The sequence below is a fragment of the Stigmatopora nigra genome, chromosome 8 (assembly GCF_051989575.1).
Source record: "Stigmatopora nigra isolate UIUO_SnigA chromosome 8, RoL_Snig_1.1, whole genome shotgun sequence".
Classification (NCBI taxonomy): domain Eukaryota; kingdom Metazoa; phylum Chordata; class Actinopteri; order Syngnathiformes; family Syngnathidae; genus Stigmatopora; species Stigmatopora nigra.
The window spans coordinates 105,557-129,425 of NC_135515.1; the positions used below are offsets into that span (position 1 = coordinate 105,557).

The 23,869-nt window shown below is 57.7% G+C and overlaps 6 protein-coding genes across 10 annotated transcripts; all 6 read right to left on the reverse strand.

Annotated features, from left to right (window-relative positions):
- Positions 1–105: 105 nt before the first annotated feature.
- On the reverse strand, positions 106–6,299 carry lrch3 (leucine-rich repeats and calponin homology (CH) domain containing 3). 3 transcript variants are annotated; one of them, XR_013327110.1, is made up of 21 exons: positions 5,882–6,299; positions 4,841–4,985; positions 4,584–4,710; positions 4,395–4,500; positions 4,012–4,148; positions 3,765–3,874; positions 3,587–3,686; positions 3,357–3,441; positions 3,087–3,277; positions 2,862–2,923; positions 2,745–2,793; positions 2,576–2,677; positions 2,459–2,473; positions 2,315–2,368; positions 2,202–2,232; positions 2,049–2,135; positions 1,830–1,930; positions 1,600–1,737; positions 1,449–1,526; positions 1,191–1,317; positions 106–1,036 (listed from the first exon to the last, which is right to left on the reverse strand). XR_013327110.1 is itself a non-coding variant. In XM_077722573.1 (20 exons), the coding sequence occupies exons 1-20, from the start codon at positions 6,180–6,182 to the stop codon at positions 914–916; spliced, it is 2,142 nt and encodes a 713-aa protein (XP_077578699.1). In that variant the 5' UTR covers positions 6,183–6,299; the 3' UTR covers positions 106–913. The 3 variants fall into 3 exon arrangements, 2 of the variants coding, with proteins under 2 accessions (XP_077578699.1, XP_077578700.1); XM_077722573.1 differs by lacking the exon at positions 1,191–1,317; XM_077722574.1 differs by lacking the exon at positions 1,191–1,317 and having other exon boundaries at positions 3,587–3,683; positions 5,882–6,298.
- A 254-nt stretch (positions 6,300–6,553) lies between these two features.
- Positions 6,554–8,105, reverse strand: kctd14 (potassium channel tetramerization domain containing 14). Its single transcript, XM_077722575.1, has 4 exons — positions 7,939–8,105; positions 7,253–7,477; positions 6,995–7,129; positions 6,554–6,910 (listed from the first exon to the last, which is right to left on the reverse strand). The coding sequence occupies exons 1-4, from the start codon at positions 7,990–7,992 to the stop codon at positions 6,602–6,604; spliced, it is 723 nt and encodes a 240-aa protein (XP_077578701.1). The 5' UTR covers positions 7,993–8,105; the 3' UTR covers positions 6,554–6,601.
- A 341-nt stretch (positions 8,106–8,446) lies between these two features.
- rps3 (ribosomal protein S3) lies at positions 8,447–10,913 on the reverse strand. The gene is made up of 5 exons (XM_077723097.1): positions 10,746–10,913; positions 10,072–10,202; positions 9,403–9,496; positions 9,225–9,319; positions 8,447–8,874 (listed from the first exon to the last, which is right to left on the reverse strand). Exons 1-5 carry the CDS (start codon positions 10,773–10,775, stop codon positions 8,493–8,495), a joined length of 732 nt encoding a protein of 243 aa, XP_077579223.1. The 5' UTR covers positions 10,776–10,913; the 3' UTR covers positions 8,447–8,492.
- A 1,560-nt stretch (positions 10,914–12,473) lies between these two features.
- On the reverse strand, positions 12,474–15,191 carry LOC144200417 (neuronal tyrosine-phosphorylated phosphoinositide-3-kinase adapter 2-like). Of its 3 annotated transcripts, none has more exons than XM_077722564.1 (6): positions 15,037–15,190; positions 14,275–14,500; positions 13,892–14,199; positions 12,999–13,718; positions 12,783–12,868; positions 12,474–12,668 (listed from the first exon to the last, which is right to left on the reverse strand). In XM_077722564.1, exons 2-6 carry the CDS (start codon positions 14,466–14,468, stop codon positions 12,492–12,494), a joined length of 1,485 nt encoding a protein of 494 aa, XP_077578690.1. In that variant the 5' UTR covers positions 14,469–14,500; positions 15,037–15,190; the 3' UTR covers positions 12,474–12,491. The 3 variants fall into 3 exon arrangements, with proteins under 3 accessions (XP_077578690.1, XP_077578689.1, XP_077578688.1); XM_077722563.1 differs by having other exon boundaries at positions 12,999–13,201; positions 13,250–13,718; positions 13,892–14,500; XM_077722562.1 differs by having other exon boundaries at positions 13,892–14,498; positions 15,037–15,191.
- Positions 15,192–15,787: 596 nt separating this feature from the next.
- Positions 15,788–19,475, reverse strand: LOC144200418 (beta-arrestin-1-like). Its single transcript, XM_077722565.1, has 16 exons — positions 19,336–19,475; positions 19,009–19,039; positions 18,853–18,913; positions 18,710–18,754; positions 18,365–18,576; positions 18,228–18,287; positions 18,076–18,143; positions 17,784–17,919; positions 17,597–17,681; positions 17,423–17,495; positions 17,162–17,299; positions 16,959–17,042; positions 16,836–16,859; positions 16,533–16,606; positions 16,416–16,464; positions 15,788–16,257 (listed from the first exon to the last, which is right to left on the reverse strand). Exons 1-16 carry the CDS (start codon positions 19,353–19,355, stop codon positions 16,137–16,139), a joined length of 1,281 nt encoding a protein of 426 aa, XP_077578691.1. The 5' UTR covers positions 19,356–19,475; the 3' UTR covers positions 15,788–16,136.
- A 366-nt stretch (positions 19,476–19,841) lies between these two features.
- atg16l2 (ATG16 autophagy related 16-like 2 (S. cerevisiae)) lies at positions 19,842–23,861 on the reverse strand. Its single transcript, XM_077722977.1, has 16 exons — positions 23,664–23,861; positions 22,881–23,002; positions 22,452–22,777; positions 22,304–22,369; positions 22,034–22,111; positions 21,838–21,897; positions 21,612–21,735; positions 21,435–21,540; positions 21,285–21,355; positions 21,132–21,203; positions 20,947–21,061; positions 20,764–20,869; positions 20,551–20,703; positions 20,405–20,452; positions 20,225–20,326; positions 19,842–20,123 (listed from the first exon to the last, which is right to left on the reverse strand). Exons 1-16 carry the CDS (start codon positions 23,767–23,769, stop codon positions 20,030–20,032), a joined length of 1,749 nt encoding a protein of 582 aa, XP_077579103.1. The 5' UTR covers positions 23,770–23,861; the 3' UTR covers positions 19,842–20,029.
- Positions 23,862–23,869: the final 8 nt, after the last annotated feature.

Consider the following 23,869-nt stretch of genomic DNA (forward strand, 5'->3'; position numbering starts at 1 on the left):
CTAAACTCTCAACAATTAATATTAACCGTTCTACCTATGGAGGGAGATGATTTGTTTTGACTCATCAATTGGTAGAGACGCCCAGACCAAAATCCAAGACAAGAATCATCTTTCAGTCATTTATATATATATATATTACATATTATTTATTTGAGACAGACAGCTTGGTTTTCATGTTTTTGTTTTTACAGCAAATGTCAAAGAAGTGAAAACGTGTCAAACACTTTTAGACAAACTTGGAAGGCAAAAGGAAAAAAAAAAAGAGGAATTTTCGTCCAGGTCCGACCGACCCTCGCTACGGGAACCAAAACACTCAAGCGAGGAGAACGCTCTCTCGATCTATATATACACACACACTACTACACATTTTGTATTTACACAATACTTTTGTACACGAGTAGGCAGCGACCATCCGGCCATGCAACGGGAGGCAACGGGTCACATCATGTAAAAGGGAACCGAAGCCTTTTCCAAAAAATCCTAGATGGTATTTGCCGGCGTAAACTGTGGCGGCGCCATTGACAAAAACAATACACATGTGGCCCTTGAAGAGACTTACAAAAAGCCTTTAGTTCCTCTTCCAAAGTCAACAAGATGAAATGAAAGCCAAAAAAAAAAAAGTGCAACAACAAGACACAAAAATGTGACGTAAAACAACATCATTAAAAAAAAAGATAACAAATCCGCATCTTTAGCTTAGCACCCGCCGCTAGTGCTCTTTCCGCCCAATCACAAAAGTCCAAATACTTTTTTTTCCTCCTGTAAATTTCATGGCGCATGGATAGGTATCGTCGGCAAAACACCGGCGTGGGGGCCGAGGCTTAGAATCCACGCCGACCGCTCCCGACGGACGGGGGGCGGGGTCACCGTCGGCCCGGACGCCAAATCGAGGTCGACGCGGGTACCGAGCCCTTCACGGGGCGCCGCTGGCGACGGCGTGTCGGGGCGGGGCCAAGTCCAGCAGCGCGCCGACGGTGGCGGCCACCTGCGAGAGCCCTTGCTCCTCCAGGATGTGGAGCGGCAGGCACAAGTCGCTCTGGACACACACGCAAAAGGGAGGACGGCCACGACAAACAAAACAAAAACAAAAAACATAAACAACGCAACGATGGGTCAACACAAGGGAAATGAAGCCACGCAAAAAGGACAAACGGGGGTGAAGAGGATTGACCACGTGGAGGCTCGCTCACGTTTCCAAGGCATGGGCCGAGGCGTCCAAAGAAGGGACTAGATCATTTTCCCTCAATTAACTCTGACTTTATTCATTTGACTGAGCGTGGCCTGCCTCCCACGTGGTCATTTTTAGGAGAGCGAGAGCTTTCCCAGCAAACGAGCGCGTGAGGGGAAAAGGTCGGAAAACGCAAGCAGAAGATGAAAGAAAGACAAGAGAAAGGCGTTAGCGGCAAAGAGTCGGTCGGAGGAGAGCCGCGGGGCCGCCCGCGCTTTACCTGAGCCACGCCCATCCTCCGACACGCCTCCAGGAAGTTCTCCACGTTCCTCCGACATTTAGCCATGGTCAGTTTGGGCTGAGGATAGATGGGACCGACGTTGGAGCTAACGGGAGCTAACGGGAGCTAACGGGAGCCGGATGCCACTCACCACGGCGGGGGAAGGCACGTGTATGCTGGGTACCGATCGTGGCCGCACGTGATTGGCCAGGTGACACAAGACCACGCCGTCCGTCAGCGCCGCCCCGAGGTCGGCCGGCAGCGACACCTTCAGGCGGCTCTCGATGTTCTGCCGCCACAAAGCCGCCGGGCGCTCGGGCAAACGGTTGACGGCCGACCGCGCCGCCCCGCCCCGCCCCCAAAAACATCTGGGCCGCTCACCTTCCTGAGCCGCTCCACCAGCACGCCGTCGTGTCCCGAGGCGGACGACGTGGCTTCCGCCCCTTGCTGTTGCTGCTGCTGAGGCAAAGTTTGCCCGTCCCCTGAACGACAACATTTACAGTTAGCTTTAAGGTGGCATAAAGGTGGATAACCTCATTCGCGACTCGACTTCTGTTTTTAAGAAAGCATCACGGGCCGGTCATACGCTGCTCGCCTCACCCCTTTTCTTCTCTTCTCGTTGGCCCAGGCGGTACAGGAAGCTCTCCGGACGCAGGCCGCCGCCACCGCGGGAGGGAACGCCGCCGTCTATGGGATGGCCGCGGGCGGGGTCAGCGGCGAGGTCGCCGCGAGCGAGCCGCACACTCGTCTTACCGCTGGGCGACGGTCCGCCTCGTTCTTCTCCCTGACGTGACCCGGCGAGTTCACGTTAGCCACGGCCGGGAGCCGCGGCGCTTCCGGCTCGGTCGGGGCGGAGGCGGCCTTACCACCAAGAGGGCCGAGTCGTCGGTGTGGGTGGAGCGTCGAGAGGGATACGTGGTCTAGGCGCGCAAGAGGAAGAGAGCAGACCGCAACGTGAGAGGGGCGGAAGCCGGACGGACGGACGGACGGAAGCGGGACGGCGAGTCTACCTCGCTGTCCGGGCTCTGGAGGAAAACAAGAGAGAGAGAGAGATAAGCCACACCCAGCCATAAGATGCCCGTCTTTCATAGCATGACAGTGGTTCAGAATTCATTCCGGCCAAGTACCTTGAGGTCCCTCTGTGGGGGGCGGGGCTTGTGCCTCTCCTCGTCGTACCTGAGGGCAGCCATCTGCGCCTCTCGCCTCATCCGCTCCACGCCGCCGCCTCTCTAAGTCACACGTGCCCGGCGTCAGGCGGACGCCGGCTCGCCCGGGCGCGTCGGCCCACGTCCTTACCTGAAGCTGGCTGCCGTGGGGGGCCGCGGCGGCGTCCGCCGCCACGCTCCTGACAGAAAAGGGAAACAATTCCCCCGCCGGCTCCAGCCCAGTCCGGCACGTGTGGCGTGCACTTACCTGCCGGCTCTGGGTTGTCTGCAGTCGTCGGTTCTAGGTGAATTGCTTTTGCCTGGAGAACCCTGAGTTGGGGGAGAAAAAAAAACAAGCGTGAACTTTTGGGTGCAAGAAAATGGCCGAAAGGTGCATCATTTGAAATGGATATCCTTTCCAAGTCCGACTGTTTTCCCACCGCGGCTGAATGTGGGTGAACAGCAAAGACAAAGTATGAAAAGGTAGGCGTACCGTGTTACCGATGCGTCTTTCGATGTAGGCCATGAACTGCGAGCTGAGGCTGGCTCGCTCGCCCCCTCCCGCCACGGGGCTCCTCCCCTCCGCCGCCGCCGCCGCCACCGCCGCCGTGGTGGTGGTGGAGGCGCTCCCCCCCGCGCCCTCCTCGTCCTCGCCGTCGATGAAGTCCATCTGCTCCGGCTGGTCTGCGCGCGCCGTCAAAAAGAGGGTCACGGAGCGCCGCCGCCCGAGGCGCGCTGGGGGTGGTGGGGTGGCCGCGCTCACGTGTCCCGTTGGCCAACGGCGGCGCTCCCGTCCCGCCGCGCCTCCACTGGATGTCGGTGGCTCGAGCGGCAACGTCCGACAACTCCTTTCAAAGCGGACGAGGTGCAAAAAGAGAGCAGAAACGGAGTGAGAAATCTAGCCGGCCGTACCGCCGAGTTCTTCCCTTCTCTAATGCTAAGCCCGGGAAGTCGCGTTGGGCCCCGGGGGGTGACCGGGAAAGGGCGTCTCACCTCGTTCACCGACCAGCGTTTGTCCCCGCTGTCCACGCTGTTGAAGCCGGAATCCAGCGCTCCGTAGGGCCGCCCGGGGTACAGCTCGTCGGCGCTGCTGCTAGTGCGCAAACACAGAGTCAAGTGGCCTAATGGTCTTTGGCCCAATGAGCCCGTCCGTCGCCGGAGGATTTCAGACCAGGATGCAAAGTTCAGAGGTGGCCTGTCCAATTCCGGGAGGTCGGAAGTGGTCTTGCTGGCCTCCGTGTTGAGGTACTTGAAGATGTGAACTTTGCCCTTGATGCAAATCTGCGGCACACAAAGACGTGGTGGACCGGACGGCGCTTTCCGTCTCATCGGCGACGACGCCACCAGGCGTCTATTGACCGCACCCGCCGCTCCGACGGGCTCAAGCCGGCCCGCCGGCCGGACGGGATTCTGAATACCTGAGCGGGCGGCGTGTGTAGAGGGTTGTTGTCCAGGACCATGGTGTGCAGCTGCGACAGGCGCGTGTAGCACAGCGGGATGGACGTCACCTTGTTGCACGAAAAGTCCAGACGCACCAGGGGCAACTCGGCCAGCTCTGATTCAAAGTAGGCGAGCGGAAGAACAAAAGTCATGGTCGGAATTTTCCCATGGCTTTCAAAGTGCTCCCTCCCTCCCGCCAATTGGGGAAAAAGTCAATCGCACAGCGTTTCCCATCGGACATTGACGGCCCGATTGTGGGTCACCATCACGTTCATTTTTGGGACATTAACGGAGCACTCCGTCTTGATGTGGGAGCACTCGCAGAAAGAATTAGAAATGAGCAGTGCTCATGTGCGCGCACCTGGAGGGAGGCTGACCAGGTGGTTCCTCCTGATGTTCAGGTCTCTCAGCGCCTCCAGCCGGCCCACTTGAGAAGGCAGCGACCTGATCTCGTTGCAGCTGACGTCCTACGGCGGGCGGCGGCGGGGGAAAGAAGCAAGCGGCGCTCACTTTAGGGAGTCCGCGTCGCGCCAGATCGCCCGACACCCACCAGCTCCGTCAGGTGTCGCAGCTGTCCCACTTCCTGCGGCAGCGCCACCAGCTTGTTGTTGCCCGCGATGAGAACCTTCAGGGGGAGACTGCACAGCACCACCGGCAGCGCCGAAAGCTGGTTGCGACTGCCGTGCCAGACAAACGGACGTAAAGGCCGGGTGCGCCGCTTGAAATAACACTCGGTGTGACACCAAGAGAAGGACGGGGTGGAAAAGAGTCCGGCTCAAAGCGTGTGGGTGCGTGCGTGGCCCTTACCTGAGGTTCAGGTAGGTGAGGGCCTGCAGGTTGATCATGTGATCGGGCAAAGAGCGCAAACAATTCTGGTAGACGTTCAAACTCTCCAGAGAGACCAGGAGGCACACCTCGGGCGGAAGATCCGACAGGCGGTTCCGAGACAAATCTGACGCCGCCGGGACACAACATTGGCATTCTAGTCAATTAGCGACCTTCGTCTCCATCCATCCATCCATCGCGTGACGTTCCGATCGACCGGAAGATGGAAATCTTGTGACTACGCCTGAGAGTATATTGTTGTTGTTGTGGTTTTTTTCAGCGGGGAATGAGCCCCACAAGTCGCAAAATACCAACAGTGAGCAACTCACAAATGCCCTAAAACCATCAGGAAACTCTCCAAAATGTAGAGGAAGTAAGCCCGAAATGCCCCAACAAGTGACACCAGATCAACGGGAAGTGACCTGGGAGTACCCCCACGTTAACAAACCATCCAAAATATCCTCATTACCTGCCATTGCATTGGCAAACATGAAAAGAAAATCACCTCAAACAGACCCCCCCCCCCCCCCCCCGCCCCCCCATAAAAGGAAGCGACGCCAAAGCTAGAGGAAGTGTGGTTATTTTTGAAGAAATTAACTTTTTCTAATAGCTTTTATGATGTGTTTGGGGACCGTGCAACAAGGGATAGCCAGGTTGGCAATAGTTGAGAATGCCCTACGAGTTTGTAGCACGCGAGTAAGAAGTCGCTGAAATGAGCATGACGATGCGAAGGCTAACACGTTAGCACAAGCAAAAGTTGACCAAATGCGCGTACGGCTCATAAAGTTGTTTTAAGCTCGGTTTCGCGAACAAGGCAGCGGTAAATGGCCGCTTTGTGACTTGGGGAATGGGAGTACAAAAAAAAAAGCTGTCCGGCCGGCCGGCCGCACTTATTTGCGGCGGCCAAAGCAACAAGTTGTTGTCAGTCGTTAGGCTCCTCCGCGGCGCGGCGGCAGATTGGGAAAGCAAGACGGGCGCAAGCGAGGCGACGAGCGCGACGTTCCGAGAGGGGGGAAAACTCACCGGCCCGGGTAGTGTCGGTCAGGTCGTGGTTGGCGGCGCCGCGGGGGAATTCCTTGAGTTTCCTGCCGCTGAGGTTGAGGCAGCCGGTGGCCGAGGCTTCGTCCAAAGCCCGCTCCAGCGAGCGGTTCCACGGCACCGGGCCCGCCGCCGCCGAGGCCAGTCCGTTGTTACCGGCGACGAGGACGCTTCCCACGCCGGAACCGCCGCCGCCGGGGCCGCCGGGGCCGCCAGCAACGCCGCTTCCCGCCGCCAAGCCTAGTCCGGTGTTGTCCGCAGAGCCCAACAACACCGACGCCGCCATTACACTCCCCTGTTTGCTTGCTCGCTCGCTCGCCGCGCTAATGCTATTGCTAACTCTCCCACCCAAAACTTTGGTGTTGCGTGTTTGCGCATGCGCACAATAGCACACGATGCCGACGCTGCTCAAAGTATTGCAAGTGCAGTGGTGTGCCGTCAGGGCCTTTTCTCTGCTGGCCTAAGAAATATCTCAATCCCTGATTTATGTTCGATTTGATATTTTGTCCACCGATACAATACCGATGATCCATAATTCCAAATTGTCTGTTAGCTTCCCCCTGGTTGCACTGCTTCCAGATGTGTGATTTCATAATGAAGCATTGAACCAATCACATTTCTGCCATTAATGCCCAAAAATACACGTATTTGAGAAAGACCTTTTAATGCCTTTTAATACTTTTTAATCGAGCGGCTCCCGAGCCGTCACCACCAGGTGAAAGTCAGCGTGTGGAAAAAGCCGTAGCTTCGAGCCAGGAAGTTCTTCTCCACGCGAGGTTGGATGCGGACCACGTAGCCCCGACTGCAAATGTCCCTCTGAACGCAGTCCAGCAAGTCGGCGGCGCCGGGCTCGACGTTCCACGGTCCGAACCTCACCACCGACTCCTTGTTGGCCCGCAGGCCGCCGGCGGCGGCGTCATAGTTGGCCAGGTCCTCGTCGGTCCTCAGGACGCAGATCACCACCGTAGAGTGGCGGGAAGCCACCGCCTCGGCGCGACCCATGCGGATGAGAACCTGGAACCCAGACGCCAAACCTGGCTGAGACCACGCAACTGTACAAAGCCGTGTGTTCTTGCTAAGTCCAAGCAGAATACGGACCTCGATGTTCTCCTTGTAGTGGGGAACCCTGGCCAGGAACTGCTGCCTGCCCACCAGCTCGCCAAACATCTCGGGACTTTCCTCCAAACGCTTGACCAGCGCCTGGACGTTGTAGAAGGCGGCTTCCTTGTGAACCTAAGACCGCACGTTGACGTGTAATAAGTGGTCGGATTGGGGAGGAGGGGCGTATTTTTTTTCCTTTTTTTGGAGGGCATATTTTCTTTCATTTCATTTTTTTTGTTTTATCCCTAGAGGTACCTGCCGGACGTCGCCGACGGGCAGGCGTCCGGACCTGAGGAACTCCAGGATGGCCCCAAAGTGCCGCCCGTCGCGGTCCAGGAAGTAACGCCCTTGCCCATCCCTGGGAAGCGCGGGGGGTCCGGCGAACCACTCGGCCAGCTTGGACTCCGGGTACTTGGTCAGCGTCCCCACGCTGGTGCAGAATATTTGGCCCCCCACGTTCAAGTCGAGCACGCCCGGGTGCTGCAGGTGGGGGAAACGGTCAAAACGTCAGGTTTTTGTGCGGATTGTTGCATTCATACATTCCACATTTCACCTTTTGTGGCGTGTCAATGAAAACCTGGGGCCCTCTACTACCGCCTAAGACTGCCCTCTAGTGGCCAAATGGTTATTTTTAGGCACCCCCAAAATCCCTGCGCATTTTCACGCACGCAAGCTTTCTACTGACTTGCACCACACCAAATGATCATTCCGTAACTCAAGTTTATCCTCAGGGAACAAGCAAAATGGGGTCACGAGAATCAATGGACATCGGCCCATACTACATACATTGACAGCAAGTTTCAAGACGCACGGTTCGCATTGAGGTGCAACGACAACGATAGAATCACATCGTTAGCGTGTCAAACGCAAGAATGGGATAAAGTTTGACAGGGGGAATCGCCAAGGAATTAAATGACAAGAGTTCCAATCGGTAGTCTTACTGGAGACGCGCTTTCCCAATGATCCTCCCCAACTTTGAGGTCGACTTGGCTCATGTTTCCTCGTCGTCGCGGTTGATGAGGCAGGTGAGTCGAAGAGAAGAGGCGGGGCCAAACCCGGACGTGCCTAGATGGCGCTTTTAAGGGAGGCTGGGCGTCTCAGAGCGGCCATCTTGCGTAGGATGTAATGTCACGTGACTTTATATCGGCCACTTAAACGCGGGGAAGCAGGATTGCCGAGCAATATGACTTACGCGGGTGATGTCGACGAAAGCTGATGAGTTGGGGAGCAGGCAGTCCCCCCCCCCCAAATACGGCCAACCAGTGACAACACCCATTCTCATACCCCGAGTGCACAGAAGAGATCTATTCTTGCAAGTTCATTTATTTTTTTAAATATCCAAGTGCAGTCAAAATTGTGAGCACGGATTGGGAAATGTATCCAAAGACCAGCGGATAAAATTCAGTTTCCGTTCGCGAGCAACGTCGGTGGAAAAACAAGGCGGTCGGGTCGCTTTGGTAGCTTTTATTTTTTTTGTGGAAAAGGGGGTGTGGGTCTAGACGGTGGGCACGGGGGTGGTGCCCTGGGGCGCATCGGGCTTGGCGCCCTTCTGCTCCGAGACGGGCGTGGTGGGCAGGGGCTCGTCTTTGGGCTCCACGATGCTGACGTGGTCGGGCAGGGGCTTCTTGGGACCGATCTTGCCGCTGGGGTCCCAGGGGAGCATGATCTTCACCTTGATGCCCAGGACACCCTGGCGCAGCAGGACGTGGCGCACGGCCGTGTCCACGTAGTAGTTGACCGGGTCGCCGCTGTGGATCATCAGGCCGTCCACGAACTTCATGGACTTGGCCCTCTGGCCCCTCAGCTTGCCCGACACCACCACCTCGCAGCCCTTGGCGCCGCTCTCCATGATGAAGCGCAGAACGCCGTAGCACGCCCTGGGGAAAGAAAAGACAACCGTTTCAAGAGCCAGCCGACGCCCCAGCTGCTCATCGGATCACTTTATTGGTCCCGTATCGGGGAAACGTGGTTGACGTCTCCCTCCCTTTCCGCCGGCGCTCCCTCTCAGACAAATGCCTCAATGTCTTCAGAGCAAAGAAGCGGGCGCCGCCGGCAGAAACGCAAAACGCGATCCGCCGCCGGCGCCGTTTCCCATCCGACTCGTCATCGTATCTTCATGGAGGGTCGCCGACGAAAAGCCTTCGTCCACCGGCCCGTTTTGCGGTCAGACGACCGAGCGACGACTCGCCGACTTGAATTTTAAAAAGAGGGCGGGGGTATTTCTCACCTTCGCACGGCCAAGCCTCCCAGCAGCTTGTAGCGCAGAGATTCGGCTTGAGCGATGGCGCACAGGCCGCGGGTCGCCACCTTCTCGGCGTACAGCTGATTGGAAGGAGAAGAAAAGACGTCAAGGCGCTCCATCGGGCAAACGTTCCGGCGACGGGGTGCCGCGCCCCGCCACTCACCTCCACGGTGTCCACGGGGAAGCCGAACCTCTTCTGGACCACGGCTGTCAGCTCGCGGATGCGGCGGCCTTTCTCGCCCAAAACGTTTTGCGTCCTGCGGAGCACGACGTCACTCGCATGGCGGAAAAGCACTTTTTGCCCGCCGAGAAATTAAAAGCGGGTGGTTATGCCCCGGGAATTTTGGGGGAGTAGCGAGGCTTTTCAAGGCGGCTATTCGCGACGGCATTATTCGATTCCCTCTCAGACAAATGCCTCAGCTCGTCAGCGGGTGAAGAAGTCCGCGGTGCCGGGCAGAGGCCGAAAGGATAGGCAGAACGCCAACCCAGACGGCCGCCCGACAGCAGACGCCGGTCCCGGTCCGACTCGTCATCGAATCATCACAGAGGGGCGATCGTGATAACGATCGATATCGTAGGCTGACTTTGTCCGCCGTTTGGATCATCTGAACTTGCATGCCCTCAAAACGACACTAGAATGAACTAGGATTGAACTGAAATTCGCCAAATGAGCGACGGTCTCTGTTAGTTGGAATATTGCACCACCTAGTGGCTGTTTCAAAAGCAAGTGGCACATGAAAAATGAACTTTTCAAACGTACATTGGCGCCCAAAATATGATTTTTTCAACGGGTTGTTTGGCTGAAGTTATACCTTCCGAACTTTTCGCTCACCTGGTGGCGAGGATGATGATCTCGGTCCTGCTCGGGGTGACACGCACCTCCACGCCCGAGTAGCCATCCTCGGCCAGTTCACGAGTCAGAAACTCGTTCAGCTCGGCCTTGAAAATTCCGTCAGAGACGAACTGGGGACACAAGTTGGCAAGTTTGGCATCGAGTTGGAGTGGATTGTTAATGACAGGCCTCCAATCAGGTGGCTCTTTCATGTGTATCACCAGTGAACGTCCAAAGTCTTTAGCACGGCACGAGTGCAATGAGTCTACCCATAGCATTTGGAACTAGTCACGAATGACTATGTCGCTAGCATTATTTGAACGTAAACTGAAGCGGCCAAATAGTATCGCTAACGTACACCACAACTCTTGTGCTCACATTACAAATAGCTGCCTTCGAGTGGCTTCTTTTGTCTGTCTTCCGGGCCAAGTAAAGTACAACAAAATGAGACGGTCGTCCTTCGGCTAAGTCGCCACTAGCACCGACGACGCCATGTTAGCTAGCGAGCCGCGCTACGCCGGCTGTTAACATCCCGTGCCATCCAGCTTTAGCGGACAGGGTCGAGACCAAGACACCCCACGGGGGACAAGGGGACGCTCGCCACTATCATCTCGTGTGCTTATTTACCAAAAAAAATAATGTTCCCAATAAGAATAACGAAAAATGACACTCGCCTTCCTCTTCTTGGAGATCTGCACAGCCATGTTTTCGCAGGCCGTAGACAGGAAAGGACGACAGAGCGATGCGGAAGTTTATTTGTACAAGTTATGGCCTTTTCCGGTGACGTCAATCAATGACTTTTTCTCCCTTCTTTTGTATTCCACTGCGGAATGATTGTTATATCGAGAATGTGCCGACAATATGCAACGCATTAGGAAATGCACTATAAAAAAAATAACGATATATTAGTTTAAGGGAATAACGGCGAACATGAAAATACAGCTAAGAGAACAAAGTCAATCATAATAAAGTAAACAAACCGCTCACTTTTGCTCCTTTTTTCAGTTTGCCCAGCCCTGTTAAATAAATGCCCAGTCTTTTGGGATATGACCTTTTCCTTCATATGTCCGATGCTTCAATTTCTTGCTCTCATTTTTTTTATAAATAGGTCCAAAAAAGTCTTGAACTGGCTCTGACAGTTTACAGCAGGCTGGGGCGGTTTTGCGAAGCCTTTCGGTCTTGCATGCAATCGCAGCTTTTCCTTTTCAAAGTTCACTCAACGGGGGTTGATTTCGGTGTGGAAGGAGGGTGGGGGTGGGTAGCTTTTGGTTCCAGTCATCCAGCACTCACCGAACGACCGGCAAAGTTGAAGGAGCGGGGGTTGTGCTGTAACGAGGAGCACCTGATGCCAATCCACTGATTGCACTCGCAGGACACTTAGTATTGCGCAAAGATTTCCTCTTTAGAAATTGAAACCATAGCACTAACTTTTGCTCTTTTTTTAAGGTTTCCCCAGCCCTGTTAAATAAATGACTAACGTAATTTCACAACTGTAAGGCTCACTTACAAGTATTAAATCTTCTCCCAAATAGACAGGGCACTTTATAATCCAGTGTGCTTTATATATGGACCAAAACTAAAATTGTTATCACAATAAAAGAAAATGAATCAGTCGATAAGTTACACCAAGGTTGTCAGACTCGGGTTGCTTCGGGGGTCAACTTGATTTCACATATTTGTTTGTTTTTATAAATGGATTAAAAGAACTGTATTAAAATCCCTGAATATTCATTTTTATGGATCTAAAACAATGTTTATTTTAGCATTTTTAAATATATGATCTTTGAATCAAAAGCACAGAAACTGCTCTGCCACCACATCACCCACAATGCAATGCATTTGAACTTTTTGACAGAAATGGATGCCCAATTCATCTGGACTAGAAGTCCCGGGGCTGAATGGCCAGCCACCTAAGACCAGTTATTTATTTGAGTAAAAAGTAAAAACCCAAATCAATAGAAAGTGACCTGTGAGTGGCCTAAAATGGCATGAAAAAAACGGCCTGAAATGGGTTCAAATTGACACAAAATACCATTTAAAGGCTGATTTTTGACCGTCCAATCCTCACATGCAACGGATTGGACGCCAAATGGCGTCAATGTGAAGCGACCACTCGCGCGACGCGACAAAGATGAGTGAGACAGCCCTGCTTTGGATGTTTTGTCGCCACCCTGTGGCTTGTGTATTGAATGGCAAAGGCGGGCACATTTCCCCCTTTGCTTTCCCCGAGTCCCAGCAGGGGCGCTTCTTTTACACTTGAATCCAATATGCCGAGTTCCAGCAGAGGGCACTCCCTAGCGGCCTAGCCCCAAGCCCCGGCCTCCCAGCCTCCCTCCCGGCCTCCCGGCCTCCCTCCCTCCCTCCCTCTCTCCCTCCCTCTCTCTCTCCCTCCCTCCCTCCCTCTATCTTCCTCACTTGACTCAGATGGTCGAATCCCAGACGACTCGGGCGGGCGCCGCCGGATAGGGCGGCGGGCGTTTGGCCCTCCCCCAGGGCGTGGCGGATTGCCCGTCTTCGGCCCGCCGCCGACTTTGAATCTCGCGGCACAAGACCCGTTTCTTCTCCATGGTCTCCATCATGGTGACGTCGCCACACATCTACCCAGAGAAAAAAAATAACAATCATTTGGCAAAGTGGCACCGTCAATCGGATTTTTCGTCTCGGGGCCAAAGGGTCAGGCTCCGACCGAGGCGGGGCGGGGCCGGGGTTACCTGGCCCGAGGCGGGTCGCTCTGGCGGGGCGGCCGACGCCCCCGGCGTGGACGCCGAGCGCCCCAATTGCCGCAAACATTTGCTTTCTGCTCACAGACAAAAAGAAAAGCGCAAAGCGCATGCACCACGCTCAGTGACCGGGCCAGACGGAGGAGACCGGGGGGCGGGCGGGCGGGCGGGCGCCGGAACCAGCCCACCGCTCAAATGTTCTCTTACCTGGAGTGTCGCGGGGCCGGTTCCTGCATTCTTTGTCCGGGGACGCGGCCCCCGCCAGACGGCCGGCCACCGAGGCCTCGTAAGGGGGCGGCCTCTTGCCGCCGCAGGGCGTGGGCGAGCGGGCCACGGGCGAGGGGCATGCCGAGCGGCTGCGCGGGTACGCCGAGGCCGAGCGGGCGGCCGGACGCAGGGGCGGCGCCGACGAGCGGCCCGAGGGGGGCGCCGAGGAGCGGCCCGAGGGGGGCGCCGAGGAGCGGCCCGAGGGGGGCGCCGAGGAGCGGCCCGAGGGCGGCGCCGAGGAGCGGCCCGAGGGCGGGCGCTCCTCCCGCTCGCCCGCCTTCTTCCCCGCCATGCTCAGCTGAGCCACGTCCACCGGCGTCAACGGGGACTCGTCCGAATTGGGCGAGCGCTGGGGCGGCGCCGGCGGGAAGACCAGCAGCGGCGGGCGGGGCGTCAGCAGGTTGGGGAAGGGCTGCGGGACGCGCCGCTCGGGGAACTGCATCTCCTCGTACACCGACTCGTTCTGCTCCTCCGGGGGGGGGGCCTTGGCCGCCATTTCGATGTAGACCGACTCGGGGTCGTCGTCCGAGCCGTCCTCCGAGTCCGGACGCTCCGCCTCGTCCCCCGCCGCCCACGTCCCGCGTGACCGGCTCAGTTGCGTGTTGGGGTCGCGCTTGGGCTTGGGCGGGGGCGTCCTCTTCCACTCGTCGCCGGACGTCCCTGTGGGGAAGAAAAAAAAAAGAGAGAAAAAAATAGTACCGGGACCAGCACCGTTGACTATACCGGGGACCAGAGATCCGCCGCTAGACCCGGACGGGATGGGAAAGGAGCGGCTAGCCCGGGCCTAGGCGGCTCCCGTTTGCAGTCTGGAGCGGAGCGCGACGGACGTCTACCTTGCTGGGGCTCCTGACTTTGAGCGGGAAGCGCCTCGGAGCTGCCGCTGAGTTTGGTGGCGGGATCCCGCCGGGGTTTGGGCGGCGGACGCTTGTGCTCCTCGTCGCCCACCGAGCTGAGGGAGCGAGAGCGGACGCCCATGGCCCGGCCGGGAAGGCCGCCGGGAAGGCCGCCGGGAAGGCCGCCGGGAAGGCCGCCGGGAAGGCCGCCGGGAAAAGATTTGACGCACGCCGTCCCCTCCTCCCGTTGTTCCTCCTCCGTCTCCTCCGTCTCCTCCGTCTCCCCCGTCGTCTCCTCCGTTTGGGTCCTGGAGCCACAAAGAGCCAAAGTCCGCGGCGGGCCGGGCGGGGGGTGGAGCGGCCGCCGATCGGGCGGGACCCACCCGGGGACGTCCCGGCCTCGACGGCTGTTGCGCGCTTTGTCTTGTCGGGCGTTGGCGCGTCGGCGGAGGCGGTCGCTCTCCCTGGAAATGTCCCAGGCGTTCTGGATGACCAGCCGGTCGTACGCCCGCAGGCCGCCGTCCTCCACGTACTGGAAGAAGCGGCGCAAGGCGGAGGCCTCGGCCCGGCACGTCATCCCGCCGCCGTCGTGGTCGGCTTCTCAGTACTCTTGCGGAGAAATGAAAAAGGACAATGCTCAATGCAACGGACGTTAGCGCTCCGTGGCATCTGCTGACATGGACTTTGTGACACTTTCAGGGGATTTGGGAGGGTGGTTATGGATGGGCAGGTGACTGGCGTTTGGGCCTGTCTTTTTCAGGTATTTCCACGTGGCCCTTCTATCACTTCCTTTGCGGGTGAGCCGTGTTGACGCGTGCCTTAGCTTTTGTCCACCATCGGCCTTTCTTGGAGACGCCGGCGATGGGGGCGGGGAGCCGAGCGAACGTGGCCGACGACCAAGGCGTCCTCCGCCTTCTCTCCTTCCTTCCTTCCGCTCCTCGGCCCGTTAGCTCGTCCGTCGGCGGGAACCAAAAATGGAAGGGAAGTCATCGGGCGGTAGCCTAGCAACAGCGGCATCTCTCGGTGGAGGGAGCGTGACGTCACGCCGCGTTTCTGGAAGCCCGCTCGTCATCTGGCCTTAAAAATCTTTGTGCTGACAAAGCACGACGTATAGTCAAAGAGAGGTTAAGAGAAGAAATGCTTACCGATAGACAGAGTCATTGCCACGTCTCCCCTGGGGTCCGTCCGATCCGCTCCCGTCCTTGGCCACGCGTTCTCTTGCTGCGGTCGGTCGGCCTTGCGTGCTATCTTCCTTCCTTTCTTTCCTCTTTTCCTTCCGGTCTCGCTGGCACGCTGGCACGCTCGAGCGAGCCACAGGCAGACGGGCAGGCAGACGGGCAGGCGGGCAAGCAAGCAAGCAAGCAAACAAGCAAGCGAGAGGCAGGGCGGACGTTAATTGGCTGAGGCGCGCTCCCGACACCGGCCAGTCGCCCGCCCGCCCCGGGGAGGAAGAAGACTGAAACCACGGCAACCTGACGGCATGGTCCGTCATTTGACTCCTCCCTCCCCGCTTCCACGAGGGAGGGTGGGAGGGAGGGAGGGGCAAATGGAAGCCAGCTGGATGCGGTTTGATGGATGGCTTGCTTTTCTGCCACCTTTTATCCATTGCTCCTCCTCCTCCAACGAGTCCATCACTATTAGTGTCTCTTTTTGTCCGTAGGCATAAATACATTAGTCTATTCAAAAAGGCTACGATAAGTGACCAGGAAATGTCCTTCAATCAACAGGAAGAGAGCCGAAAATATCAGCACGTCTACCAAAAATGACCAAAATGTACAAGAAGCGACCAAAAAGAAAAAAAGGAAAGTACCTGGAAATGGATAGCAAACCATCCCAAGTGCACGGGAAGTCAATGAATTGGACATCTGGCAAAAAGAATTAAGGGCTGCTCGGGGGTGGGTGGCCTCTACTTTATTGGAAGGGACACACACGTACACACGCGTGGGGTTATAGGCACGTCAGGGGATACGGCAATATTAGCGAGGAGCGTCCACTCTTCGCCAATTTGGATACAAATGTCGGAGGAAAAAAATAGCACGCCACTTAAAGTAAGGGCCCGGCGCCGATAGTAGATTCGGGACTCGGTCCCTCCCGAGGCCACCCCAACGTGGGCCCGCCTTCCCACCTTCCCGCCCATCTGACGGACGGACGGACGAGGAGCCCTGCGCCAGAAGGGAACGCAATGGCGCACGCGGCGACAGACGTCCAAAGTCAAACGGGTGACGCCCTTTCCGTCCATTCCGCCCTATCTGTCGTGGAGCGCCGTGGCCCCCGCCGCCGTCGCCTCTTCGTCCTCCTCGTCTTTGGCGCCGATCAGACGCTGGCGGGCAAAGTCTTCGAAGATGATGTCGTCCTCGTCGCCCTCGCTACGGGGCGGGGAAATGACAAAAATGACAAAAATTCAACCCGGGGCTAACCGGGTGCTCTTTCGGGGTTATTTTAAAGTCAGAGTGACCACGGAGACCTTTTGGAAAGGGTCGACGATAGCGACTTGAGTTGTTTGACACGTCAAAAAGACACTTACTTGGCGTCAAAGTGGATCAGGTTGGTGTCGTGGCCGTCTTGGCCGGAGGCTGCCGGACGCCACAAGAAATGACTCACATCTAGTGGCGGCTAACGGGAGCCAACGACGCCCTCTCACCTTGCGGTCCGGGTATAGCTTCTTCCCGAGGTTTGGGGTGCATGAGCGTGAAGGGAAGCTCCAGAGACACGTCGCTGGCAAAAACAAGTCAACTCGCGTTATCTTTTCATTGATTTGGGGGAAAAATCAAAAGATATTTTCCACCATGCGATGATTTGATATATAGAGAAAAGTTGCTTTTGCCATCAGAAGAGAAGCAATTGCTAAATGTCTACATTTCACTATGATATGACCTAGAAAAACGCAAGTATGGGCGGATGGGATTGACTTGGGATTTGGACAAGAGGAAAGATGCTATCTTACCTGGGGGCCAGGTCTCCCAGGAGTCTGCGGGACACACACACACAAAAAAACCCACCCATCCATTAACGTTGACAGATGAAAGGAAAAGGGGGTGGGGCTAAAGACAGGCGGATTGGAACTGACCCGCCGCGAGACACCAGCAGCTTGACTTTGACTTTGTAGGACACCACGATGCCCAGCATCTCCTTGTCGGCGCCCTCGCGCAACCTAAAAAATAAAACGAAAACAAAAAAACATCAATTCATTGGTCGGTCAGCTTCATCTTCATCAGAAAGAGCTGTCGTCCATTTTAACGAGGGAAGGAAATTGTGCCGTCAAGCACTCACTGCGTGCTGGAAGCCAAGTTGGTGTCTTCGTGCTTCAACTTGCCGTCCAGCGCCAGGCCTCGCTTCTCCCGGTTGTTGGACAGGAAGGGCGTCAAGGTGAACACCTTGCAGAAGGTGGAGCTGGAAGCCACCACGTCGCTGAGGACCAAAGATGGGGGAAAAAAGGGGTGGGCCAAAGGGACTGACTTTAACACCCCACGGGGAACACGGGAGATTTCAAAATGGATTTGGATCCATGGTATATTTCAAGTGCCGCCTCACTCGGACTCCTGGCTGGCCACCGGACACTTGTACTGCGCCGTGTTGAATAGGCAGATGTCGGCGTACTGTCGCACTGCGCGCATGGTGGACGGGACGGGGTAAGGCGGGGCGGAGCCAAGTCGGAGGTCAGTGGGCGGGGCCACCAGCGGGCGGGGACCGAGAGCACGCTCCTACCGGACACCTTCATCTTCTTCACCGTCTTGTTGGTGTTGTTGGTGACGTGGACGTTGACGCTGATGGCTTCGCCGTGGTAATAAAGCTGGAAAGAAAGAAAAAGGGGAAAAAAAGGGGCAAAAAGAAGAAGAAGAAGACAATAAGAGGAGCAAGAACAACGCAGACTTTGCTTGCTTCCTCTCGTCACCTGCTTGTCCAGCGAGGCCTCCAAGTGGAGAGCCTTGTCGGACATGAGGAAGTGGCGGGTGGTCTCGCCGCTGGGCTGGGGACCGCCTTTCTCCGGGGCCAGCTGAACCTTCCGGATCACCAGACGCACCGAGTTCCTGCAAAGAGCCCCCGTCGGGGCCCGGGAGCCATATCGATCGGGGAAAGCTCCCGGACCGACCGCCGGCTAATGCGCGCGGCCTCGGCTAATGCGAGCCGTCGTTCCTACGGCTCATTTCTTCCGGCCGCTAATGCTCCCGGCGGGGAGCTTTCACCTCTTGTGGATCTTTTCGTCGGCGCTGTCGCCGCAAAACGCCTTGACCTCAAAGTCCACGCCGCAGGCCTGAAGGGGAGGGGGGGTGAGGGGGGGCTTAACGTAAAAAAGAAAGTGTCCTGGCCCCGACCCACATGGGTCCGGCCGGCCGACCTTTCCCGTGTCCTCGGGGCCCGGCTGCAGCGTGACGGAACACGGCAGGTTGAGCGGGATCTGAAAAGGAGCAGAAAGGCTCGTTCCGTTTTGCTCGGTCCGGTCCGGTTCGGTCCTCCGGGCTTCCGGCCACGTACCTGGAAGGTGAAGGGGTAGGCGCGCTCCCCCAGTTTCTTGATGAGCCGCTCCTGCAGACGGGTCAGGGGCGGCGGCGGCGGAGGAGAAGGAGCCGGCTCCGTCGGGGGGAAGACCTGCGCGTTGGCCACAAACAGATCTTTGCGGAAGGTCAGGCCCAGCACGTCCAGATCTTCCCGGCCGTAGCGGAAGGCGCAGGTCAGCGTCACAAACACTGCCACCCACCGAGCCACAAAGTCAGAGAGAGATGGGCCGAGGCACCAGAGAGCACAGAGACCAGAGAGAAAGGCCAGTGGCCAAAAGGCACCAGAGAGCGGGGAGAGAATCCCCCCGCCCCGTCCACCCACCTTTTCTCTCCTTCAGGTAGTCCGGCTGGATCAGGATGACGCCGTCTGCCGGGGAAGACAAAAAGAAAAGAAGCGGGAGGAAAAGGAGACCTTCTGGCTGCCCCGCGTGGCGTCCGGGGCGGGGGCGGCATCCCCGCTCTCACCCACGGGCTCCACGGCGTCCACGTGGTCCACAAAGTCCCGCTTGCCCAGGTAGACCGTCAGCTGCGACCACGGACAGCAGACGGGGAGACCGGAGCCATGGGACCCAAAAGAGAGTCGACGGACGGCGACGGCGGCGGGGGAAAACAAATACTCACCTTCCCGTTGGGGCTGGCTTTTTTGAAAACTCTGAAAAGCAAAGCCACGGGATTAGCATCCGGGGAAACGGGGGGGGGGGGGGCCTTACACAACACACACACGCACGCACGCACACACACACACACAATTTACCCCCCCCCCCCCCCCCCCCACCCAGCCCTTTTCCATTTCCTGTCCGTCGGCTGTGGCCAACGTCCGTCTGGCGCGCGCCTCGGGACTTTGACTTTGTCGTCTTTTTGGGCGGTCGCCACGGTAACCGACCCCGGCCGAGCGGAAAGGGGTTTTTCGGCGAAGGGGGCGGGGGAGTGTCGAGATAATACATATACCTGGTTTCTCTGTCCGCCATCGCTGGCTGTTTGGCTGGATGTCTCGTTCGCTGGCTCGCTCGTTCGGTCAGGATGAAGAGGAGGAGGAGGAGGAGGAGGAGGGGGAGGAGGGGACCCCGTCACCGTGGAAACTGACGGCAGGAAGTCTTCTCTCGGCCCACGTGATGGGAGGAACGTCCGCCCAGGCGTCACGGGGAGAATTTCAAAAACGTCACCCCGTCCGCACGGTACGAGGCGTGGGAAAGCCACGCCTCGTACCGTGCCGACGGGGTGACGGAATGCCTCCATTTTGACAAAGACACACATGTTGACACTTGTTATTTTGGGCCATTCAATGCCATTTCTCTTTGGACACGTAGCGGATGGTGTTGGAAATGGGGTCATTGTCTGGCCTGGGAAGACCAACTTGTGGAGAAGCACTATACAATTTCGTCATACGCTGCTGAGGGTATGATGACTACTAGGCTTTTTTTTTTTAATATCCAAAGGGACGCCACAGCCGAGTTGTATTATTTACCACTTTTATTTGAAAAACCATTGTCATACCAAACATGAAAACAGACCCTCCCTTTTAGAACTTTGCACACGCCATCTTAAAAGTTTTTAAAAGCTTCCAAAAAAGTAAATACAAAAAAAAAAGACAGGGTTACCGCAGAGTTTGCTAAAAAAAAAAAAGCGTGCAAACGTGCGTCCGTCAGATGTCGCTCCAGAGGACGGCCCGCCCCCTTTTGTCCACGCTGGCCGCGTATTCTCCGGAGGTGGACCAGCAGACGGCGCTGATGGAGGCGCTGACAAAAAAAAAAAAAGAATAATAATAAAGCAGACTAAATTAGAAATCCCAAGACATAAGGGGTGTGCGACCCACGTGAGCGCGGCTCGGCCACGTTACCTGTGCTCGTGGCCCAGGCGAGCCTCCAGCGCGCCGGCCGAGACGTTCCAGACGTAGACGGCGCCGTCCGCCGATCCCGCCGCCACGTAGCGAGCGTCGGGGCTGTGGAGACGCACGCGGCGGCCACGGCGCTGGATGGCAGAAAGTGGCAAGGGACCCGGTGCGGCGCCCCGACCTCACCTGACGGCCACTTTGGCGCTGTCGCTGGTGCACTTGAAGCCCTCGGCCCTGAGAAAAGAAGACGGGAGGGCGGGGCAAACGCTCAGCCGGCGCCGCGTCAACGTCCCAGCGAGAGAGGGGCGGGCGGGCGGGCGTTTTTGGCCGACCTGAAGGCGGCGCTGTGCTCGCTCCATCGCCGGAGGTCCAGCAGCCGCAGGACGTCGTCGCGGCAACAGCTGAGAAGGTGCCGTCCGTCGGCGCTCAGGTCCAGAGACGTGACTTTGCCCCCGGCGGACACGCGGTGGACGCAGCCGGACAGCCTGGAAGGCAAATCCTTGGTCTACGGCACCCCCGTGCCGCCGAGGTGGGCGCCGTCCTACCTGCTGTCCCAGAAGCGGATGTAGTGGTCAAAATGTCCGCTGATGGCCACGTTCTCCAGGCAAACCGCGTCGCTGCAGCAAGACGCCACTTGTGCCAGGTGGACACCTGAGGAATGGGGGGGGGGGGGGGGGCTTAGTTCGGAGGTCCACGGCCATTTCCCGCGACGGCCCAGCGCCACCTACACGCGGCTCTTTGGGGGTCCCACATTCGGAGGCTCCCGTCGGCGCTGGCCGTCAGGACCTGGTGGCGACTGAAACGGGCCGCCGTCACCTTCCGGCCGTGGCCCGTCAGGGTCAGCTGAGCCGCGGGGAGACCGGAGGCCGTCAATTTGGTCCGTGGGGAAAGGAAGGAACGGTCCAAGCGTTACCTTGGCCACGGGGCGGTCCAAACGCCACAGCAACGCCGACTTGTCGTACGAGCCGGCCAGAATCCAGTGACCCTGAGGTCAGAGGTCAGACCACCGGGCTTCCCGCAAAAGCCCGCCCGCCCGCCGGCCGGCCGGCCGGCGTCGGTCGCTCACCGCCGGGTCGAACTGGACGCAGGTCAGGCCCTCCGTGCTCCCGTCCAGCGTGCTCCGGTGCCTGAGGGCGCCTGAGCAAAGTCATGGGCCCACGGAATGAGGCCAATGGTGTGACGTGGCCACGTGGCAGTCCGGAGTCTCGGAGAGTACCTGCTCGGACCTCCCAAATTTTCACCACCCGGTCCGTCCCGCCGCTGGCCAGCAGGGCGGAGCTGGAGCAGAAAGCCGCCGTGTTGACGCCCTGCTCGTGAGCCTCCTGTCCAAAACGGGAGGGTGCGGTCGTCAGCGCCTCTTGTGGTTAGCGGCGGCGGCGTTGCCCGGTCTGACCAGGACGTGAAGGGCCCGGCCGGGAAGTCGGGCGGCCGTGGGGATCCTTAGAGGACGCGCCGTCTCCTCCTCCCCCTCCTCCTCCTCGTCGGCCCAAGCGCGCGAGGACGGGCCCCGCCTCCTCCTGTCGCCATAATCAAATCCCGAGAGAGTTGGCTTGGCTGGCGCCAGTAGAAGAGGATCGAAATGGATGGAAAAGAGAAAAGAAAAAGGACTTGCCACTCACTCAAAGAATTCTCGAAAGGAAGCCAAAATGTTGGGAGAACTTTCCGGAGCCGAAACGGACCTGAGAAACAAGCGCGCATTTATTCACTCAGTCCCCAAATGGGCTTCCTCCCGAAGCCCCCACCATCCCATCCACGTCGCCGTGGACTCGTCGTCTGCCGACGGCGCCGGACATCCCAGCGGGGAGGGGCTTATACCTGGAGAGGCGCCCCGGACTCTTTTCGCGTGTTCTTTTCTTCAAATCGGAGCAGGTCCGCCGGGGGAAGCTGACGGAGCTGCAACAGCCACAAACCGGGAGGACATGGCGGTGGTTGGGTGGTTAAAAATGGACGTTTTGGGTGGGCGTCATTTGGCCCCCCACGTTTTGAACCACCCACGGGGACATATTTCTGACAATAAGACTTGAACCTTGGAAATTAAAGATCAAATGCCACAAAGAGGTTGTATTTTTTTTTTTGGCAACTGACCTCTCTACGTTGACCTGGGACGTAGTGGCGGTGTGCAGGTCCTTCAGCAGGTGGACGTCTTGAACCCTGAAGGCACAAAAAGAAGAAAATTGCACGCGGATGGTAGAAGCCCTGAAAAGTCGGCGTGACGTGCGCCCGTCGGCAGGACCTGGCACGCCTGTCGTTTCGCCGGTTGAGGCGCGCGGCGGCGTGGCGCTTGAGCGAGACCAGGTCGTCCAGCAGGTGGCCGCCCCGGACCTCCTCCTGGCGCAGGAGGCGCTCGGCCAGCCGCCGGCGCTCCATCAGGGCGTCGTAGAGGCCCTTGAGGCGCCCGTTCTCCGAGGCCTGCCGCTCGGCCCCCAGCCGCAGTTGGCGGCGGGCGTCGCGCGCCTCCGCCCGCCGTCGCTCCTCGCGCGCCAGCCGCTGCCGCTGCGTCTCCAGGGCCTTCTCGCGGCTTTCCAAGTGCCGCTGCTTCTCCACCGCCTGGTAGGCCAGCTGCGACCACATACGGAAAAAATACAATCCCATACAAAGTTTTTCTTTTCCCAAATCAAAACAAGATGCAATATTTCTAGTTCAATTCCAACCACATTTTCACCTCTGCGGCGTTCCTCTGGAGCCGCACGCCGTACAAGGGGGGCGGTGCCGGAGAGTCGGAGCGCCGTCCCGCGTTGGCCAGGATGGCGTCGGCCACGCGGCTTCGCTCCAGCAGCCGCGAGTCTGAAGCACCACGCGCAAACACTCAAATGATGTCTTTTTTTTTTTGTTAAAAAGCCGTCGGGGCGCGGAAATAATCGGCAGCAACCTGTTCCGCCGGATCCGCCGGAATGCGCTAGATTGGAATCGGAAAACATGGAGGGAGCGCAGATAGCGTGGCCGCCAGAATAACGTGTACAATTTGCTAGCCAGACGCCCGGCATAAAACACTGGAGAACATTTTCCGGAAAAGAAAAGTAGGAATTCACTGGCGTTAACACCGTCCATGGAAAACAACCTGAACCTAAACCAGCTAGTAGTTAAGACTTGGGTTAGAATGACACCGCATTGACTTTGGCGAGAGCATTGCCCCTACCAACATGGACGCCCTGGGGCCATTTTGCCAGGGTCCCATTAAAGCCCTCCGCTGGCTTTTGCCTTCAATTCTGAGAGTTAATCACGACTAGACGACCCCACTGTCAACGGAATTGCTGTGTAACTGCCGCCAACTCATCATTTTTTCTCTTTTCCTGTGGCCGAGCCACTTTTACTGTCGTTATCGGCCCGACACTATAGCTACTTTTTCCTGTTTTTGGTTTGGTTTTTCTACAAACAAGACAACCCCCCACCCCGCGTCCTGGTAAATTTGACTCCGTTTTATTTAGCTAGAACAGGAATTTCTTACAGGCGTGGACGAGTTCTCGAAAGTTGTGGTGTTGTTCTCGGTCTCGGCGCTGCAGCTGACAGACGACGTGAGCCTTCCACACATTCTTGGTTTCGGACTCCTTCATAACTGCCGCCGTCCGGGCAAGGGGAGGTCGTGAGGTCGGGCGGTCGGGCAGCCGGCTTCCCTTGACCCGCGCCGGACGAGCCCACTTCTCCACTTCTCCA

Excerpts from the sequence above, each read along its gene's own strand:
- lrch3 (XM_077722573.1), bottom strand. The coding sequence starts at position 6,182 with ATGGCGGCGTCGGTGTTGTTGGGCTCTGCGGACAACACCGGACTAGGC. Across the intron at positions 4,149-4,394 it reads CCTGGTCAGCCTCCCTCCAG|AGCTGGCCGAGTTGCCCCTG; the intron begins GTGCGCGCACAT and ends ACTTTGAATCAG. Across the intron at positions 3,442-3,586 it reads AACGCTGGTCGGTGAACGAG|GAGTTGTCGGACGTTGCCGC; the intron begins GTGAGACGCCCT and ends CCGCTTTGAAAG.
- kctd14 (XM_077722575.1), bottom strand. The coding sequence starts at position 7,992 with ATGAGCCAAGTCGACCTCAAAGTTGGGGAGGATCATTGGGAAAGCGCG. Across the intron at positions 7,478-7,938 it reads ATTGGGAAAGCGCGTCTCCA|CACCCGGGCGTGCTCGACTT; the intron begins GTAAGACTACCG and ends CCCCACCTGCAG. Across the intron at positions 6,911-6,994 it reads ACTACAAGGAGAACATCGAG|GTTCTCATCCGCATGGGTCG; the intron begins GTCCGTATTCTG and ends TCTGGGTTCCAG.
- rps3 (XM_077723097.1), bottom strand. The coding sequence starts at position 10,775 with ATGGCTGTGCAGATCTCCAAGAAGAGGAAG. Across the intron at positions 10,203-10,745 it reads AGATCTCCAAGAAGAGGAAG|TTCGTCTCTGACGGAATTTT; the intron begins GCGAGTGTCATT and ends TTGTGTCCCCAG. Across the intron at positions 9,320-9,402 it reads TCCCCGTGGACACCGTGGAG|CTGTACGCCGAGAAGGTGGC; the intron begins GTGAGTGGCGGG and ends CCTTCCAATCAG.
- LOC144200417 (XM_077722562.1), bottom strand. The coding sequence starts at position 14,468 with ATGACGTGCCGGGCCGAGGCCTCCGCCTTGCGCCGCTTCTTCCAGTAC. Across the intron at positions 13,719-13,891 it reads AAGTCAGGAGCCCCAGCAAG|GGACGTCCGGCGACGAGTGG; the intron begins GTAGACGTCCGT and ends TCTTCCCCACAG. Across the intron at positions 12,669-12,782 it reads AGCGACCCGCCTCGGGCCAG|ATGTGTGGCGACGTCACCAT; the intron begins GTAACCCCGGCC and ends TTCTCTGGGTAG.
- LOC144200418 (XM_077722565.1), bottom strand. The coding sequence starts at position 19,355 with ATGGCGGACAGAGAAACCAG. Across the intron at positions 18,288-18,364 it reads CCTACCCCTTCACCTTCCAG|ATCCCGCTCAACCTGCCGTG; the intron begins GTACGTGGCCGG and ends GCTCCTTTTCAG. Across the intron at positions 16,465-16,532 it reads AGCTATACCCGGACCGCAAG|CCTCCGGCCAAGACGGCCAC; the intron begins GTGAGAGGGCGT and ends GGCGTCCGGCAG.
- atg16l2 (XM_077722977.1), bottom strand. The coding sequence starts at position 23,769 with ATGAAGGAGTCCGAAACCAAGAATGTGTGGAAGGCTCACGTCGTCTGT. Across the intron at positions 22,778-22,880 it reads TCCAGAGGAACGCCGCAGAG|CTGGCCTACCAGGCGGTGGA; the intron begins GTGAAAATGTGG and ends ATGTGGTCGCAG. Across the intron at positions 21,736-21,837 it reads TCCTTTCGAGAATTCTTTGA|GAGGAGGCGGGGCCCGTCCT; the intron begins GTGAGTGGCAAG and ends TTATGGCGACAG.